The 18433-nt window shown below is 38.6% G+C and overlaps 1 protein-coding gene across 4 annotated transcripts in view; it reads right to left on the bottom strand.

The window, feature by feature from the left end:
• Positions 1 to 755: 755 nt before the first annotated feature.
• LOC124273910 (metalloreductase STEAP4-like) overlaps positions 756 to 18433 on the bottom strand; it is a 36167-nt gene continuing 18489 nt past the window's right edge. For 2 of the 4 annotated variants that reach the window (XM_046709252.1, XM_046709254.1), the window contains exon 2: positions 757 to 2450. In XM_046709252.1, the coding sequence (XP_046565208.1) occupies positions 912 to 2417 (1506 nt within the window). In that variant the 5' untranslated portion in view covers positions 2418 to 2450 and the 3' untranslated portion in view covers positions 757 to 911. Of the gene's footprint in view, positions 2451 to 5786; positions 6060 to 18433 lie in introns of those variants that run through there. The other 2 variants (XM_046709253.1, XM_046709251.1) reach the window with 2 other exon arrangements.

Below are 18433 nucleotides of genomic sequence, written 5' to 3'. Positions count from 1 at the left end.
ATTATTGATGTACCGATGGGTAAAGTTTAAATGCTAAGAATACATACTTACTTAGATTTAGCAATGTTTGAGGACATGTGGAATTGATAAGATTGACAAATGCTGCAACAGAGGGATGTTCATGGTATGCAGGGTGAATATATGATTTTCGTAAATTTGAAAATGCTTTGCATACAAGTAAGAAATGAAATTCATTTTGAACCACATGTATTCCGTAGCGGCTGCAGTGTGTACATAATCTGCTTTCTACATCTATTCCGATTCTTCGTCCAAGTTTAATCCTTAAATTGTGGCATCCGCATCTAAATCTTGATAAAGCTTGACGGTATATTCTTAGGTTGATATGAGTTAGATAGTGTTCGACATTTAAAACTGATTTGTAGGTAGCATATGAGCATAGTTTAGAGTTGTTTTTAATGTCTGCTTGCCATTGTTGAATATCTACGTCGACGATACGTTGTTTTATTTCTGATAGAAAGAGTGTTTTATTTCCGAAGTCCTGCATGATATTTGGCTTTGCTAAGATGCTAAGACCATAAGTTTGTTGGTTCTGCCACTGTGATAAATACGTACAATTCGTATCGTCTAAGGCCTCCCTCCATTAAACAAGTGGAAGAGTTGGATAACTGTGAAAACAAGGGAATCTTGATGCTCTAAACCAACGTTGAAACATACATAGATCTAAAAGCTGACGTTTAAAGCTCTCTCTCTCTCTCTCTCTCTCTCTCTCTGTCTCTGTCTGTCTGTCTCTCTCTCTCTCTCTCTCTCTCTCTGTGTGGATAATCCTTTACAGACTCAAATGTTTACAGATCGCCAGCATATTAATGTACCACAGCTACAGTCAAACAGACGAACAAATACGGAAGCGTTGCTGGATTATACCAGGTCCGGATTATGAAGGTCCTACTTTATCACACCACACAGTCGCACGTGGGTGTGCGTAAATTCGTTGACATTGAGCCCTCACTACATCCACATTCATTCCGTATCCCCCCGAGTTTTAACGCAACATACTCGTCGCCAAAACACTTGCTGTCTTTACAGCGGGAGTGGGGTAAGCACGGGTGGTTGTTTCGCTCCCATCCTTTTCGTATTTTGGACACATATTTGTTCACGCAAGGCAGCAGGAGAATCAGTTTCATTATAAACACAGTCACTGGTAGTATAAGACACAGAAATGTAATGGAACCAAACGTTTTAGGAAATCCGTTCTTCACCCAGCCAGGAACTCCCATTATCATCACGTGACAAATGGAAAGAAACAGTACAGTATAGCCGAGCGTTGATTGGACGAAACGCCACTCGCGCCAGTTCAACGAATCCCCGACAGAAGGCAGAGTAGTGGTTGCTAGGAGACAAAGAAAGATGAAGGCAATGATGCCAACGAGACACGCGGCCTCGCCTTTCCATATCATCCATGTTTTCATAGGAAGGTGAAGGTCGGTAGTTAGGTTGCCAGGTATAGTTATGGCGGTGGATTGGAACCATGAACTGTAGTACGTCGAGCTCATTAACAAAATGGATATCAGCACATGAGCGAAAACGAGAATAAAACAAATGATACCCAACTGTTTTCTTGATTTTAGCCAGTAATCCATCCATTTTGGAAAACGTTTGTTTTTTGTTCCATAAACCATCTGCAGAAATCCAGCAATACATCCAGGCATATAGGTCAAGGCCATTAACGTAATGGCTGTCATGCAGAGTGGTTTGTTCAACACTTTCACAAAAATCTGATCCCATCTATACGCCGTCCTGTCTATGAAATAGATGTACGTGATGTACAAACACCACAAGTTGAATATTGCAAACGTGAAGAATATTGGCACCTTCCATCCTGGGAACAATCGTAGAACAAACGCCTCTATTCTGCGTGCCGACGCCAAACCACCAAAGTCCACAGGCGCAAAACCCATATCACGCGCAATATTGCACACTACATCTCGAGCCGTGACGTCATTTCCGGCGACGAAAACCTTTCTACTTCCGCCGGCGATGTCGTTTTCCATAACGTAAGCGGAGATAATGTTGAAGGCCTTGACGATTTTGGCTTTTGGTAGAAAGGTCATCAAATATTCTGAGTTGGACACTTTGCCAGAGATGTTTTCCCTGTTCGATACATCAATGACAATTTTATCTGCGAACAGTTCTCCCAGCGGCGAAAATGTGTCGTTGAAGTTCTCCACGTGAACCGATATGAAGACAACGTTGCACATTCGCACACATTCCGTGATGGTTGTGAGCCGAACGTCACACAAGCACTCGTCATATTCCGATAGTTGTCGGTACTCAGGTCTTCGACTACCGATGATGACGTCATAGCCAGAAAAGATCAACCGTTTTGCAAGAGCTCTGCCGAAATTGCCAGTTCCGATGATTCCAACTCTCTTGGCACTTTCTTTATCTTCTCCCTCCATCACAACTTCTGGTGGGTTGGGTTCGCCGATAATCTGAATCATAAAAAGGTATACGTGAAAACGATGCATTAGTCTGTCATGCAGACCCTGAAACAAAAATACCAAATACAAACCATCCAAGTCTATAATTTGTTGGAAGTCAAGATAACCAAAGTTTCGGGCTGAAAATGAAGAAAGCCCTTGGGCTCCTTTTTGTTATATTTAATAATAAATTTAGGAACGTTTTCTCCGTAACATGTGTTTATTTCAAAGACTATATGTTGGTCTAGGTATGTACACAAGCAAAAATGTAACGCACCTACCATCTACCATAGGAAAAAATACAGACATACCTTTTATTCAGTAATAGGCCACTGGCCCAAAATACATTCATAGATATGATAAGAAGGTACATGCGTTTTACATAAAACACCAGAATCTCTTATTTTCCCAACATTATATAAAAATAGGCATAAATTATTTATAATATTATGTTTGTTGAAGTCATTATGTTTAAAATCTGTGTTGTGAAATAGGATGCTTCAAATATCTATCCAGAAACCTATTCCTTATATCTAGATAGGCTTTACAATAAAGTAAAACATGTATTTCATCTTCAATTAAATAAATATTAATTTTGTGGCAAAAAGGACAGAATCTTGAATCATAAGGGACATTGTTATATCTACCGGTCTCAGAACTAAGTTTAAATTTACTGCATCTAAATTTTGTTAAACATTTTCTTAAATATTGGGTAATATCTACACTGAGAAAAGTTTCAACATTCAGGAGGGCCTTGAAAAGTATATATAGAACACTTGGTTGTATTTTGTAGGGATGAGTACCAATCTTGTGAAAGATTATCAGACAATCTTTGCTTAAAAACAGAAATGAAACCATCAGTATTTCCAATATCCTGTGAAATCCAAACAAAGCAAAACCCAAATCTAAATAAAATATTCTTGATATGAGATGCCCATGTCGTCCGTCCAGATTCATCCAAAGACTTTCGCGTTAAATGAAACTGATGAGATAATCTACAACTTGGAAGAGTTAAAAGTCTACACCAATATTTAACTGCCCTTGACATAAAAGTAAGTTGAAGAGGGAATCTGCCACATTCTTCACGTTTTTAATTTTCCCTACTGGTTTTATAAATCCCCATATTAGTTCGGGTTTTATAAAACCCCTATTTACTTCGGGTTTTTTAAATTCCCAAACAGGGGATGTTTTAAACGTCTGATTTACTTCGGATATTTGTGTTGTAATTCCACTTTTTACTTAGGGTTCTAAAAATGCCCCTACGGGAATTTCGGCAAACATTTAAAAGTTCAGAAGTCTAAAACCCGATTTACCTCGGGCTTTGATCCCGTTTACGCAACGTGTGTCTAATGCAGATGATAGCAGCATTAAGCCAAACTCACTTGTATATTTTGACTAAATGAACCCACAAAAGCCCGGTGAGTTAACATCAAATGAAAAATCTCCGATATAATTGATGTTATCCACACATCCGTGATGAACAATATTCCAAGAATAACGGATGTTGGAGCTGGACGCCGAAAACCTCCGGATTTCAAATCCGTACACGCACCTTATACTTACATACAAAAGTACCTTCATTTTACGAGTGTATTGATAACTAAAATTTCATTGCAATCATGAGATTGGTACTACATTACTTTTGTTGATTAATATTCATTGCATACTGAACCGCAAAAGAAACGCGATTTTCAAAACCAAATGCTAAATTTTGTTAAATTTTATTGTGATTGTACCGTTTTGTTAACATGTTTTTCAATCCAAATTGACAGTTATTACCAACATCAGTGTGTTTTCTGATGAAAAAGCATATCGACCAAACGCACCGAAAAAGGCATAAGCGGTAAAAGGTTCCGTATGACATTCGCGAAAATGAAAATGCACGTGTATATCGTGACAACCCTACCAATGAAAGCGAGTCCCAAACTCGCCTGAAATAATTCTTGTGTTGACACAATCGCCATACCACGACTTACGAGAGATGAGAGGAACCAAGCCTTGGGACGATTGCAAGCTTGACAGGCTGCACGGAGGGTAGTCAATCTTTTAAATGTTCATGTCAGGACAATCTACCGACAGCAGGAACGGTATCAGGCCACTAACAGCATCCAAGACCGTCCACGCAGTGGACGACCCGCAGTAACATCACAACGTCAAGACCGACAGATTGTGCACAATCATCTGCAGGATCGCTTCACCGGAGCCACAGAAACAGCTCGCCAGACCACTGGGACTCACAACAGACTCATTAGTGCCGATACAGGGCGTTGACGTCTGCGCGAAAGAAACCTCTGCTGTCACTGACCATGCCGTGGTCCTGTCCTCAACGCTCGTTACTGCCAAAACCGACTGCAATGGGCAACTCAGCATCGAAATTGACGTTATCGAGAATGGAGATCTGTGTTTTTCTGTCCCGCGCCTCGATATTACTGGAATATTGCTAAAAGCGGCACAAAACTAAACTCACTCAATGACATCCTTCACTGTGTACTAGGAACAAGGAAATGGAGGGTTATGCTCACACCTCAATTTTTCTATTCCCGTCAAAGTGACTAAACATGAATAGGAACAACATGACCCGTCGTATTACCAATGGGAAAGACTCAATACATGGACCCAAGTCATTCCTATTATGAGTATGTATATCTGAAGGAAAAGAATATGTGTAATGTCGAATGTAAAATAATAATGGATTTTGTTTTTCAGTACACTGCAATAATCCTGGAAATAAGAAACTGCCACGTTCACACTAATCTGAAATGTCAGCAGTATTTTGTTGTTGTTTCTGTTGTTTTTGTTTGTTTGTTTGTTGTGTTGTTTATTTTGTTTTTTTCGTTTTGAATTTTTGTTGTTGTTTGTTTGTTTTTGTTGTTTTGTTGTTGTTGTTTTGGGGGGGTTGTTATGACTTTGTTGTCGTATAACGAGTTTTGTGATTTTGTGTATATTATTACTACACATTGAATAGACACGGCTGACATTCGGGGAGTCAGTATACAAGATGTGAATTCTCTTTGTTGTATGGATAAATGACACGAGTTCCATCTAATACGATGAATAATCATCACACACATCCACAATTCACTACAACCCATCAAAATTCCCTTCAGATATTCTCATTTAACCTGAAAAGTGTCTAATAATACAGCCACAATGTTAGTCTATCACAAAGACCCGGAAACAAATATACCTCATACAGCCTATGCAAGTCTACAATATGTGGTACGTTTAAATTTCTGAAAATTAAAAGTGTTTGGATTCATTTTCATTTTGTTTTATTAATACAATTAAAGAACTATTTTCGGTCAAATATATCCATTATAGAGACTAGATGTTAGTCACAGTGCCTACCTTGCTGTAAGACAGTCGTTCACAGTAAATCACGTTCACAGTGGAATATCACTACTCCATATTGTCGTCCTTGGATAAGGTAACGGAATACATGTACACCGATGGGATCCGAATGGCCGGAATGATGAGGACAGTGGGGTTTATATCAACGCAGTGGAAAATAGATAAATCGAGTTATGAGTAGCGAGCTCAAACCGATACACCACAACAGCCGTCAGATCGCCGATAAGAAACAACAAAAGCGTTCGTGACGAGTTGTGAGCGTGGCCTCATTTCCTGGTCTCTATCCTGTAAATGAGACCCCATTTCCACGTTACGAACAAGCCAATCCGTGATTCAATTGAAAACATACGCACGTCATACTTGCTCGCCTCGGGCGTGTATTTCCGATGGGGTGCGACAAGGGGAAGCGCTTAGTCATTTACTGATAGTGTTAACCGCGGAATGTTGTTAATTGTCCTTTGACATTTAACGTGTACATATATTTTCATGTTTTGTTAATCTAATTGCATGATACAATATGTGGTAAGTAAATATAATCTTTGTTTTGGGATGGTGTTTCTTTTTGTTTTGTTTTTTATCCAGATATTCGATATGCTTTGTGTATCGCTATTTCAGTTACCGTATTCACTGTTCACAAATAGCCTTATAAAGACTATTCCTCAGAGTTTATTCAGTTTTTATTCTCTCTTTGTTGTATTCAGTTCTAGTACTGTCCCTTCAGAGGATCAGAAGACTGACAGGGGTATGATGAGGAGAGTAACAGCAACATGGAGGCGACACTTGGTACTGACATTGATCGTGTAAGACACGCAAAATGACATTTTGAATAAATATAAATTCAACATTAAACTTTCCAGGGTCCAGACATAGTTTTGTATGAAAATCAGTGGGTTTTTTTTTAAATGAGCAATTATCATCATGAAATCAACACGGATTCCAATCATTTTTGTCGTATTTTATGAGTCAAAGGAAAATATAAACAAGAAATAAGCACCCGCAACATTACAGATCTGTCGCTGTTCGGACTGCCTCGATGCGTTGCAAGTTTCACAGATAACACGTCTATGGTAGGTGTTTGTTTACAAACAGAGACAAACGAAGCATCGTAACATAAGATAAGGCTGCATCTAATCATACACGAATAGTGTTATCAGTGCGATACATCAATCGGATTGACCAAGACTATCTGATAAATTGGCCAATAGTATCGCGTTACACAATATTCGGTTGATAAGATTCGATCTGTTCAATGACGTCATGTATATCTGCTCGAAAAGTTATATAACTTGTAGTTTGGACGGTGGTGCGACCTAGCGGTTATGTTCACTTGTCACGCCGAGTCCCAAATTGGGAACAGTTAGTCTGTCTCACTGCCCCCTTATATACTTATATACATGACACATTTTCTCCAATTGCATGATACAACAGTAGAAAGTTTGAAACCGATCAAAACGGTTTTCAAAATAAACAAAGGTAACCCTTATAACTATAACTTTATATTGTCGTCATTGACGCACGACATCAATCAAACATCAATATGAACTTACTTGCGCATGCAAGACATCAATTCGAAATTACAACCAGGCGCTTGGTGAAACAACAGCATTTAAATATGACCCCTGTCAAATTAAAATTAAAACTTCCTCCAGGCAGGTATTATTTCTTTTTACGTGCCTTTCCAAATTCTAAACTCTTTATCCAGGAAATACGATGCTTTCTTGAGGTTTATTGTGACATATGTCATTAAATTTAAGGAGCAGTTGTAATAAGACCTCCAGCCTGGCTCGAGGCAGTGTCTACGTCATGGAGTGTGATTGATTAGGCTGCATGGTGAATCGGGGTGTTCCCGGGAAGTAGAATTTGGTTGTTACAGTATCATCTCCTTGATGTTGTGCCGGTGTTGTTATGAGGGATTACGTTACTGGGTGATGTAGAATTCTGAACTATGTGGTGAAATATGATTTGAATTTACTGAGTTCATTTACTGAGTTTATAATGATACTGATTAATGTGTTAACTCAATCAATGTGAGTGAAACTGATTTATTTGTTCACTCAACCAGTGCCATCCAGTACACTTACATACCTTGCTGTGTGTGAAGAGACGCTGGATGGATGCTGCTGGATGTCAACGCAGCTGAATGTGACGTCCACGTTAAATAAAGTGATAAAAGATGGTTGGCGATGCTAAAAGTCATACAGATAGTTGGCGTTATTAAAACTCATCAAGATGGTTGGCGTTATTAAAAGTCATCAAGATGGTTGGCGTTATTAAAAGTCATCAAGATGGTTGGCGTTATTAAAAGTCATCAAGATGGTTGGCGTTATTAAAAGTCATCAAGATGGTTGGCGTTATTAAAAGTCATCAAGATGGTTGGCGTTATTAAAAGTCATCAAGATGGTTGGCGTTATTAAAAGTCATCAAGATGGTTGGCGTTATTAAAAGTCATCAAGATGGTTGGCGTTATTAAAAGTCATCAAGATGGTTGGCGTTATTAAAAGTCATCAAGATGGTTGGCGTTATTAAAAGTCATCAAGATGGTTGGCGTTATCAAAAGTCATCAAGATGGTTGGCGTTATCAAAAGTCATCAAGATGGCTGGCGTTATTAAAGTCAAAGTCATCAAGATGGTTGGCGTTATCAAAAGTCATCAAGATGATGGTTGTCATCAAGATGTTTATTAAAAGTCATCAAAGATGGTTGGCGTTATTAAAAGTCATCAAGATGGTTGGCGTTATTAAAAGTCATCAAGATGGTTGGCGTTATTAAAAGTCATCAAGATGGTTGGCGTTATTAAAAGTCATCAAGATGGTTGGCGTTATTAAAAAGATGTCATCAAGATGGTTGGCGTTATCAAAAGTCATCAAAGATGGCTGGCGTTATTAAAAGTCATCAAGATGGTTGGCGTTATCAAAAGTCATCAAGATGGTTGGCGTTATTAAAAGTCATCAAGATGGTTGGCGTTATCAAAAGTCATCAAGATGGCTGGCGTTATTAAAAGTCATCAAGATGGTTGGCGTTATCAAAAGTCATGGCAAGATGGCTGGCGTTATTAAAAGTCATCAAGATGGTTGGCGTTATCAAAAGTCATAAAAGTCATCAAGATGGTTGGCGTTATTAAAAGTCATCAAGATGGTTGGCGTTATCAAAAGTCATCAAGATGGCTGGCGTTATCAAAAGTCATCAAGATGGTTGGCGTTATCAAAAGTCATCAAGATGGTTGGCGTTATCAAAAGTCATCAAGATGGTTGGCGTTATTAAAAGTCATCAAGATGGTTGGCGTTATTAAAAGTCATCAAGATGGTTGGCGTTATCAAAAGTCATAAAAGTCAAAGATGGTTGGCGTTATTAAAAGTCATCACAGATGAAAGTCATTGGATGTTATCAAAAGTCATCAAGATGGTTGGCGTTATTAAAAGTCATCAAGATGGCTGGCGTTATTAAAAGTCATAAAGATGGCTGGCGTTATCAAAAGTCATCAAGATGGTTGGCAAGATTATTATCAAAAGTCATCAAGATGGTTGGCGTTATCAAAAGTCATCAAGATGGTTGGCGTTATTAAAAGTCATCAAAGATGGCTGGCGTTATTAAAAGTCATCAAGATGGCTGGCGTTATTGGCGGCGTTATTAAAAGTCATCAAGATGGTTGGCGTTATTCAAAATGTCATCAAAGATGGTTGGCGTTATCAAAAGTCATGTTATCAAAAGTCATCAAGATGGGTTGGCGTTATTATCAAAAGTCATCAAAGATGGTTGGCGTTATTAAAAGTCATCAAGATGGTTGGCGTTATTAAAAGTCATCAAAGATGGCTGGCGTTATCAAAAGTCATCAAAGATGGCTGGCGTTATTAAAAGTCATAAAGATGGTTGGCGTTATCAATCAAGATGGTTGGCGTTATTAAAAGATGATGGTTGGCGTTATTAAAAGTCATCAAGATGGTTGGCGTTATCAAAAGTCATCAAGATGGTTGGCGTTATCAAAAGTCATCAAGATGGTTGGCGTTATTCAAAAGTCATAAAGATGGTTGGCGTTATCAAAAGTCATCAAGATGGTTGGCGTTATTAAAAGTCATCAAGATGGCTGGCGTTATCAAAAGTCATAAAGATGGTTGGCGTTATCAAAAGTCATCAAGATGGTTGGCGTTATCAAAAGTCATCAAGATGGCTGGCGTTATTAAAAGTCATCAAGATGGTTGGCGTTATCAAAAGTCATAAAGATGGTCATCAGATGGATTGGCGTTATCAAAAGTCATACAGATGGCTGGCGTTATCAAAAGTCATCAAGATGGCTGGCGTTATTAAAGTCAAGAAGATGACTCGTTATTAAAAGTCACAAGATGGTTGGCGTTATCAAAAGTAAAAGTCATCAAGATGGTTGGCGTTATTAAAAGTCATACAGATGGTTGGCGTTATCAAAAGTCATCAAGATGGCTGGCGTTATCAAAAGTCATCAAGATGGTTGGCGTTATTCAAAAGTCATCAAGATGACTGGCGTTATCAAAAGTCATACAGATGGCTGGCGTTATCAAAAGTCATCAAAGATGGTTGGCGTTATTATCAAAGTGGCATCAAAATGGAAGATGGTTGGCGTTATCAAAAGTCATAAAAGTGTCGTATAAAAGATGGTTGGCGTTATTAAAAGTCATCAAGATGGCTTGGCGTTATTAAAAGTCATAAGATGGCGTTATTAAAAGTCATCAAGATGGCTTGGCGTTATCAAAAGTCATTATAGATGGTTGGCGTTATCAAAATCAAGTCATTATCAAAAGATGGTTGGCGTTATCAAAAGTCATCAAGATGGCTGGCGTTATTAAAAGTCATAAAGATGGTTGGCGTTATCAAAAGTCATCAAGATGGTTGGCGTTATCAAAAGTCATCAAGATGGTTGGCGTTATCAAAAGTCATCAAGATGGTTGGCGTTATTAAAAGTCATACAGATGGCTGGCGTTATCAAAAGTCATCAAGATGGTTGGCGTTATCAAAAGTCATCAAGATGGTTGGCGTTATCAAAAGTCATCAAGATGGCTGGCGTTATTAAAAGTCATAAAGATGGCTGGCGTTATCAAAAGTCATCAAAGATGGTTGGCGTTATTAAAAGTCAAGTCATCAAGATGGTTGGCGTTATTAAAAGTCATACAGATGGTTGGCGTTATTCAAAGAAGATGGTTGGCGTTATCAAAAGTCATCAAGATGGTTGGCGTTATTAAAAGTCATCAAGATGGTTGGCGTTATCAAAAGTCATCAAGATGGCTGGCGTTATTAAAAGTCATCAAGATTATATCAAAAGTCATCAAGATGGTTGGCGTTATCAAAAAGTCATCAAGATGGTTGGCGTTATCAAAAGTCATAAAGATGGTTGGCGTTATCAAAAGTCATGGCAAGATGATGTTGTCATCAAGATGGTTGGTTATCAAAATCAAGATGGCTGGCATCAAAGATGGTTGGCGTTATCAAAAGTCATCAAGATGGTTGGCGTTATTAAAAGTCGTTATCAAAGTCATCAAGATGGTTGGCGTTATCAAAAGTTATCAAGATGGTTGGCGTTATCAAAAGTCATGAAGATGGTTGGCGTTATCAAAAGTCATCAAGATGGTTGGCGTTATCAAAAGTCATCAAGATGGCTGGCGTTATTAAAAGTCATCAAGATGGCTGGCGTTATCAAAAGTCAATATAGATGGTTGGCGTTATCAAAAGTCATCAAGATGGTTGGCGTTATCAAAAGTCATCAAGATGGCTGGCGTTATTAAAAGTCATAAAGATGGTTGGCGTTATCAAAAGTCATCAAGATGGTTGGCGTTATCAAAAGTCATCAAGATGGTTGGCGTTATCAAAAGTCATCAAGATGGTTGGCGTTATCAAAAGTCATCAAGATGGTTGGCGTTATCAAAAGTCATAAGATGGTTGGCGTTATCAAAAGTCATCAAGATGGTTGGCGTTATCAAAAGTCATACAGATGGCTGGCGTTATCAAAAGTCATGAAGATGGCTGGCGTTATCATAAGTCATCAAGATGGTTGGCGTTATTAAAAGTCATACAGATGACTGGCGTTATCAAAAGTCACGAAGATGACTGGCGTTATCAAAAGTCATAAAGATGGTTGGCGTTATCAAAAGCCATCAAAATGGTTGGCGTTATTAAAAGTCATACAGATGGCTGGCGTTATCATAAGATGGTTAGCGTTATTAAAAGTCATACAGATGGCTGGCGTTATTAAAAGTCACGAAGATGACTGGCGTAATCAAAAGTCATATAGATGGTTGGCGTTATCAAAAGTCATCAAGATGGTTGGCGTTATCAAAAGTCATCAAGATGGCTGGCGTTATTAAAAGTCATCAAGATGGTTGGCGTTAGCAAAAGTCATCAAGATGGTTGGCGTTATCAAAAGTCATCAAGATGGTTGGCGTTATCAAAAGTCATCAAGATGGTTGGCGTTATTAAAAGTCATCAAGATGGTTGGCGTTATCAAAAGTCAATAGATGGTTGGCGTTATTAAAAGTCATCAAGATGGCTGGCGTTATTAAAAGTCATCAAGATGGTTGGCGTTATCAAAAGTCATCAGAGATTAAAAGTTGGCACGAAGATGACTATCAAAAAGTCATCAAGATGGTTGGCGTTATCAAAAGTCATCAAGATGGCTGGCGTTATTAAAAGTCATCAAGATGGTTGGCGTTATTAAAAGTCATAAAGAGGGTTGGCATTTTCAAAAGTCATCAAGATGGTTGGCGTTATCAAAAGTCATCAAGATGGCTGGCGTTATCAAAAGTCATCAAGATGGTTGGCGTTATTAAAAGTCATCAAGATGGTTGGCGTTATTAAAAGTCATCAAGATGGTTGGCGTTATTAAAAGTCATAAGAGATGGCTGGCGTTATTAAAAGTCATCAAGATGGCTGGCGTTATCAAAAGTCATCAAGATGGCTGGCGTTATTAAAAGTCATCAAGATGGTTGGCGTTATTAAAAGTCATCAAGATGGCTGGCGTTATCAAAAGTCATCATGGTTGGCAAAAGATGATGGTTGGCGTTGGCGTTATCAAAAGTCATCAAGATGGCTGGCGTTATTAAAAGTCATCAAGATGGCTGGCGTTATCAAAAGTCATCAAGAGATGGTTGGCGTTATTAAAAGTCATATCAAGATGGCTGGCGTTATCAAAAGTCATCGATGGCTGGCGTTATCAAAAGATGATGGCTGGCGTTATCAAAAGTCATCAAGATGGCTGGCGTTATCAAAAGTCATAAATGGTTCATAAAGATGGTTGGCGTTATCAAAAGTCATCAAAGTCATCAAGATGGTTGGCGTTATCAAAAGTCATCAAGATGGTTGGCGTTATTAAAAGTCATACAGATGGTTGGCATTATCGTAAGTCATCAAGATGGTTGGCGTTATTAAAAGTCATACAGATGGCTGGCGTTATTAAAAGTCACGAAGATGACTGGCGTTATTAAAAGTCACGAAGATGACTGGCGTTATCAAAAGTCACGAAGATGACTGGCGTTATCAAAAGTCATCAAGATGGCTGGCGTTATTAAAAGTCATCAAAATGGCTGGCGTTATCAAAAGTCATATAGATGGTTGGCGTTATCAAAAGTCATCAAGATGGTTGGCGTTATCAAAAGTCATCAAGATGGTTGGCGTTATTAAAAGTCATAGAGATGGTTGGTGTTAGCAAAAGTCTTCAAGATGGTTGGCGTTTTTAAAAGTCACGACGATGGCTGGCGTTATCAAAAGTCATCAAGATGGTTGGCGTTATTAAAAATAAAGATCATCAAAGATGGTTGGCGTTATCAAAAGTCATCAAGATGGTTGGCGTTATCAAAAGTCATCAAGATGGTTGGCGTTATCAAAAGTCATCAAGATGGTTGGCGTTATTAAAAGTCATACAGATGGTTGGCGTTATTAAAAGTCATAAAGATGGTTGGCGTTATCAAAAGTCATCAAGATGGCTGGCGTTATTAAAAGTCATAAAGATGGTTGGCGTTATCAAAAGTCATAAAGATGGTTGGCGTTATTAAAAGTCATCAAGATGGTTGGCGTTATCAAAAGTCATCAAGATGGCTGGCGTTATCAAAAGTCATCAAGATGGTTGGCGTTATCAAAAGTCATCAAGATGGTTGGCGTTATCAAAAGTCATACAGATGGCTGGCGTTATTGAAAGTCATACAGATGGCTGGCGTTATCAAAAGTCATCAAGATGGCTGGCGTTATTAAAATTCATAAAGATGGTTGGCGTTATCAAAAGTCATCAAGATGGTTGGCGTTATCAAAAGTCATCAAGATGGCTGGCGTTATTAAAAGTCATACAGATGGTTGGCGTTATCGTAAGTCATCAAGATGGTTGGCGTTATTAAAAGTCATACAGATGGCTGGCGTTATTAAAAGTCACGAAGATGACTGGCGTTATCAATAGTCACGAAGATGACTGGCGTTATCAAAAGTCATCAAGATGGCTGGCGTTATTAAAAGTCATCAAGATGGCTGGCGTTATCAAAAGTCATCAAGATGGCTGGCGTTATCAAAAGTCATATAGATGGTTGGCGTTATCAAAAGTCATCAAGATGGTTGGCGTTATCAAAAGTCATCAAGATGGTTGGCGTTATTAAAAGTCATAAAGATGGTTGGCGTTATCAAAAGTCATCAAGATGGTTGGCGTTTTTAAAAGTCACGACGATGGCTGGCGTTATCAAAAGTCATCAAGATGGTTGGCGTTATTAAAAGTCATAAAGATGGTTGGCGTTATCAAAAGTCATCAAGATGGTTGGCGTTATCAAAAGTCATCAAGATGGCTGGCGTTATTGAAAGTCATACAGATGGCTGGCGTTATAAAAGTCATCAAGATGGTTGGCGTTATCAAAAGTCATCAAGATGGCTGGCGTTATTAAAAGTCATCAAGATGGTTGGCGTTATTAAAAGTCATACAGATGGCTGGCGTTATTAAAAGTCACGATGATGGCTGGCGTTATCAAAAGTCATCAAGATGGCTGGCGTTATCAAAAGTCATCAAGATGGTTGGCGTTATTAAAAGTCATAAAGATGGTTGGCGTTATCAAAAGTCATCAAGATGGTTGGCGTTATCAAAAGTCATCAAGATGGTTGGCGTTATTAAAAGTCATCAAGATGGTTGGCGTTAGCAAAAGTCATCAAGATGGTTGGCGTTATTAAAAGTCATCAAGATGGTTGGCGTTATCAAAAGTCATCAAGATGGTTGGCGTTATCAAAAGTCATAAAAGATGGTTGGCGTTTTTAAAAAGTCATCAAGATGGTTGGCGTTATTAAAAGTCATCAAGATGGTTGGCGTTATTAAAAGTCATACAGATGGCTGGCGTTATTAAAAAGTATTAAAAAAGTCATAAAGATGGCTGGCGTTATCAAAAGTCATCAAGATGGCTGGCGTTTTCAAAAGTCATCAAGATGGTTGGCGTTATCAAAAGTCATCAAGATGGTTGGCGTTATCAAAAGTCATCAAGATGGCTGGCGCTATTAAAAGTCATAAAGATGGTTGGCGTTATCAAAAGTCTTCAAGATGGCTGGCGTTATTAAAAGTCATAAAGATGGTTGGCGTTATCAAAAGTCATACAGATGGCTGGCGTTATTAAAAGTCATACAGATGGCTGGCGTTATCAAAAGTCATGAAGATGGTTGGCGTTATTAAAAGTCATACAGATTGCTGGCGTTATTAAAAGTCACGAAGATGACTGGCGTTATCAAAAGTCATCAAAATGGCTGGCGTAATCAAAAGTCATATAGATGGTTGGCGTTATCAAAAGTCATCAAGATGGTTGGCGTTATCAAAAGTCATCAAGATGGCTGACGTTATTAAAAGTCATAAAGATGGTTGGCGTTATCAAAAGTCATCAAGATGGTTGATGAGCTATCATAATCAAAAGTCTTCAAGATGGTTGGCGTTTTTAAAAGTCATCAAGATGGTTGGCGTTATCAAAAGTCATCAAGATGGTTGGCGTTATCAAAAGTCATCAAGATGGTTGGCGTTATCAAAAGTCATCAAGATGGTTGGCGTTATCAAAAGTCATCAAGATGGTTGGCTGGCGTTATCAAAAGTCATCAAGATGGTTGGCGTTATCAAAAGTCATAAAGATGGCTGGCGTTATCAAAAGTCATTAAGATGGCTGGCGTTATCAAAAGTCATAAAGATGGTTGGCGTTATCAAAAGTCATCAAGATGGTTGGCGTTATCAAAAGTCATACAAGATGGCTGGCGTTATTAAAAGTCATAAAGATGGTTGGCGTTATCAAAAGTCATCAAGATGGTTGGCGTTATCAAAAGTCATCAAGATGGTTGGCATTATCAAAAGTCATCAAGATGGTTGGCGTTATCAAAAGTCATCAAGATGGCTGGCGTTATCAAAAGTCATCAAGATGGTTGGCGTTATTAAAAGTCATCAAGATGGTTGGTGTTATCAAAAGTCACTAAGATGGTTGGCGTTATCAAAAGTCATCAAGATGGCTGGCGTTATCAAAAGTCATCAAGATGGTTGACATTATTAAAAGTCATATAGATGGTTGGCGTTATTAAAAGTCATCAAGATGGTTGGCGTTATCAAAAGTCATCAAGATGGCTGGCGTTATCAAAATTCATACAGATGGTTGGCGTTATTAAAAGTCATCAAGATGGTTGGCGTTATTAAAAGTCATCAAAATGTCTGGCGTTATCAAAAGTCATCAAGATGGCTGGCGTTATTATTTAAGATGTGAGTGAGTGACATTGGGTAAGGCCAGTCATACAATATGGTTAAATACAACAAGTGATAAAGGTCGTTCATGAAACACATAAACACGGTAAACACGGATATGGCGCTGACAAACCCGAAATCATAATCTGGCCGAAATGGGATTCGAACCGGCGATCGTAAATGTCTGGAACGCCTCTAGATATACAACCGCTGTGCCTTAGACACCTGGCAACAGGAATAAGTAAAATGACTCACAAATAAGAATAAACACCTGGTGTTTTGGGATTATTTTGAAAAACATAACGCAAAGATTTCAAAAAGTGTTTTCACTGTGACCTAGAGGTCACAAACATTGTGCCTTTTGTGCCAAACAACCAGGTGTATACTTTCTTTTGTACGTCAGTCTATATGCATGGCACAGGCGCTGTCTCTCACTGATTACAGAATCAGTACATTAATTGCGGGAGGCGATTTCGAGTAAGTCTCTTTGGCCCCAGTAACCTACATTTAGGCTGTCAATATTTTGTTCTGAGTACCCCATGTTCCATCGCCCTGAATTTTCAATCCGATGTGAAAAATTAATAGGTGTCTGAGTTTCCCCCACTGCTGTGCTCTGCTTGATGTGAAAAACATACTTTTACCGTCCAATTTCCTAAAAACGTGCTCTTTTGTTTTCGTGTACATTTTAGAAATAATTGTTCCCGAAGCCAAGTGATCCACATTATTGATTGATTAATTAAGGAGAAAATTATAAAGTTTAATATTTCATTAAAATCATTTTGGTTTATCGTTTGATCCTTATATATTTCGCCTGCCTGTTCTCTTGCTGTGGGGTGGTGGGGTAGCCCAGTGGTTAAAGCGTTCGCGCGTCACGCCCAACACCAGGGTTCGATTCCCAACATGGGTACAATGCGTGAAGCCCATTTCTGGTGTCCCCTGTCGTGATATGGCTGGAATATTGCTAAAAGCGGCGTAAAACTAAACTCACACACTCTCTCGTTGGTCGAGGTTTTAGATGAGAACTGTTGATATCGTAAGAAATACAGATGGATTGATCCTAACATGCGACAATATTGCTCTGTGACGTGGTGTGAGCATGACATCGAATATCGCAATTACATTTGTACCGATGCTCATGACGTCATCACCAGTTTGTCTATTCCAGACTCATAATATTTACAGACCACTGTCACAGAGCTCCAATATCGCCAAATTCCACGTTAAATACCAGCAAAACAAAATTCTTCTTTTTTCAAATACCACACCAAAATATATGCTTGAAGCAAAAGCTCAGATTCTTTCATTTTCCGATCCTGTCATTAACGTCTAGTTTCCTTCAAACACCGAGTTTCCAATGTTACGTGGAAGCCCCTCATGTTTGCAGTTTCATCTACAATCACCAGCTATCTTAAACACACAGCATACCATTGTGATTATTTTTTCAACATACAACGTGACATTACTGACCTATATTCAACAGTAGGGGTGAAACGAAGCTCGGGTCATAACCGATAACCCACATGTTTGTACTGGTGAAGAGAAAATATGGAACGGGCTTAAACGTGTTAAAGGTTCAAAGCATCTGTTCGACTCGCATTTCATGTAGTATGGCGATGACTGGATTTGTGCGGGCATATATGTAAAATTTCGCTTCGTGAGTTATTGTTTTAAAAAATAAATTTGTTGTTCGGTTTTAGCAATATTGCTGCAATATCACTTACTACAGAAATAGGTTTTACATATTACACCCATGCGGGTATTGAACGCGGGACGTGCTCTGAATTAGGCTGCAAAATGCTAACCGAATTTACATTGGGCTTGAAATTAAAAACAAACTTTCCAGTGATGTATATATGGATTTACTGTTGACTTTATTTAATTTAACATGACAGCAATTGTCATTAATTGTGTGTGTGTGCGTGTGCGTGCGTGTTTGCGTGTGTGTGTCTGTATTTGTCACA

This window comes from Haliotis rubra, unplaced genomic scaffold, assembly GCF_003918875.1.
Source record: "Haliotis rubra isolate DU_JTF1 unplaced genomic scaffold, ASM391887v1 Scf1857, whole genome shotgun sequence".
NCBI classification, from domain to species: Eukaryota; Metazoa; Mollusca; class Gastropoda; order Lepetellida; family Haliotidae; genus Haliotis; species Haliotis rubra.
The sequence above is the reverse complement of the archived record's forward strand: the minus strand, read 5'-3'. Positions and strand labels throughout refer to the sequence as shown.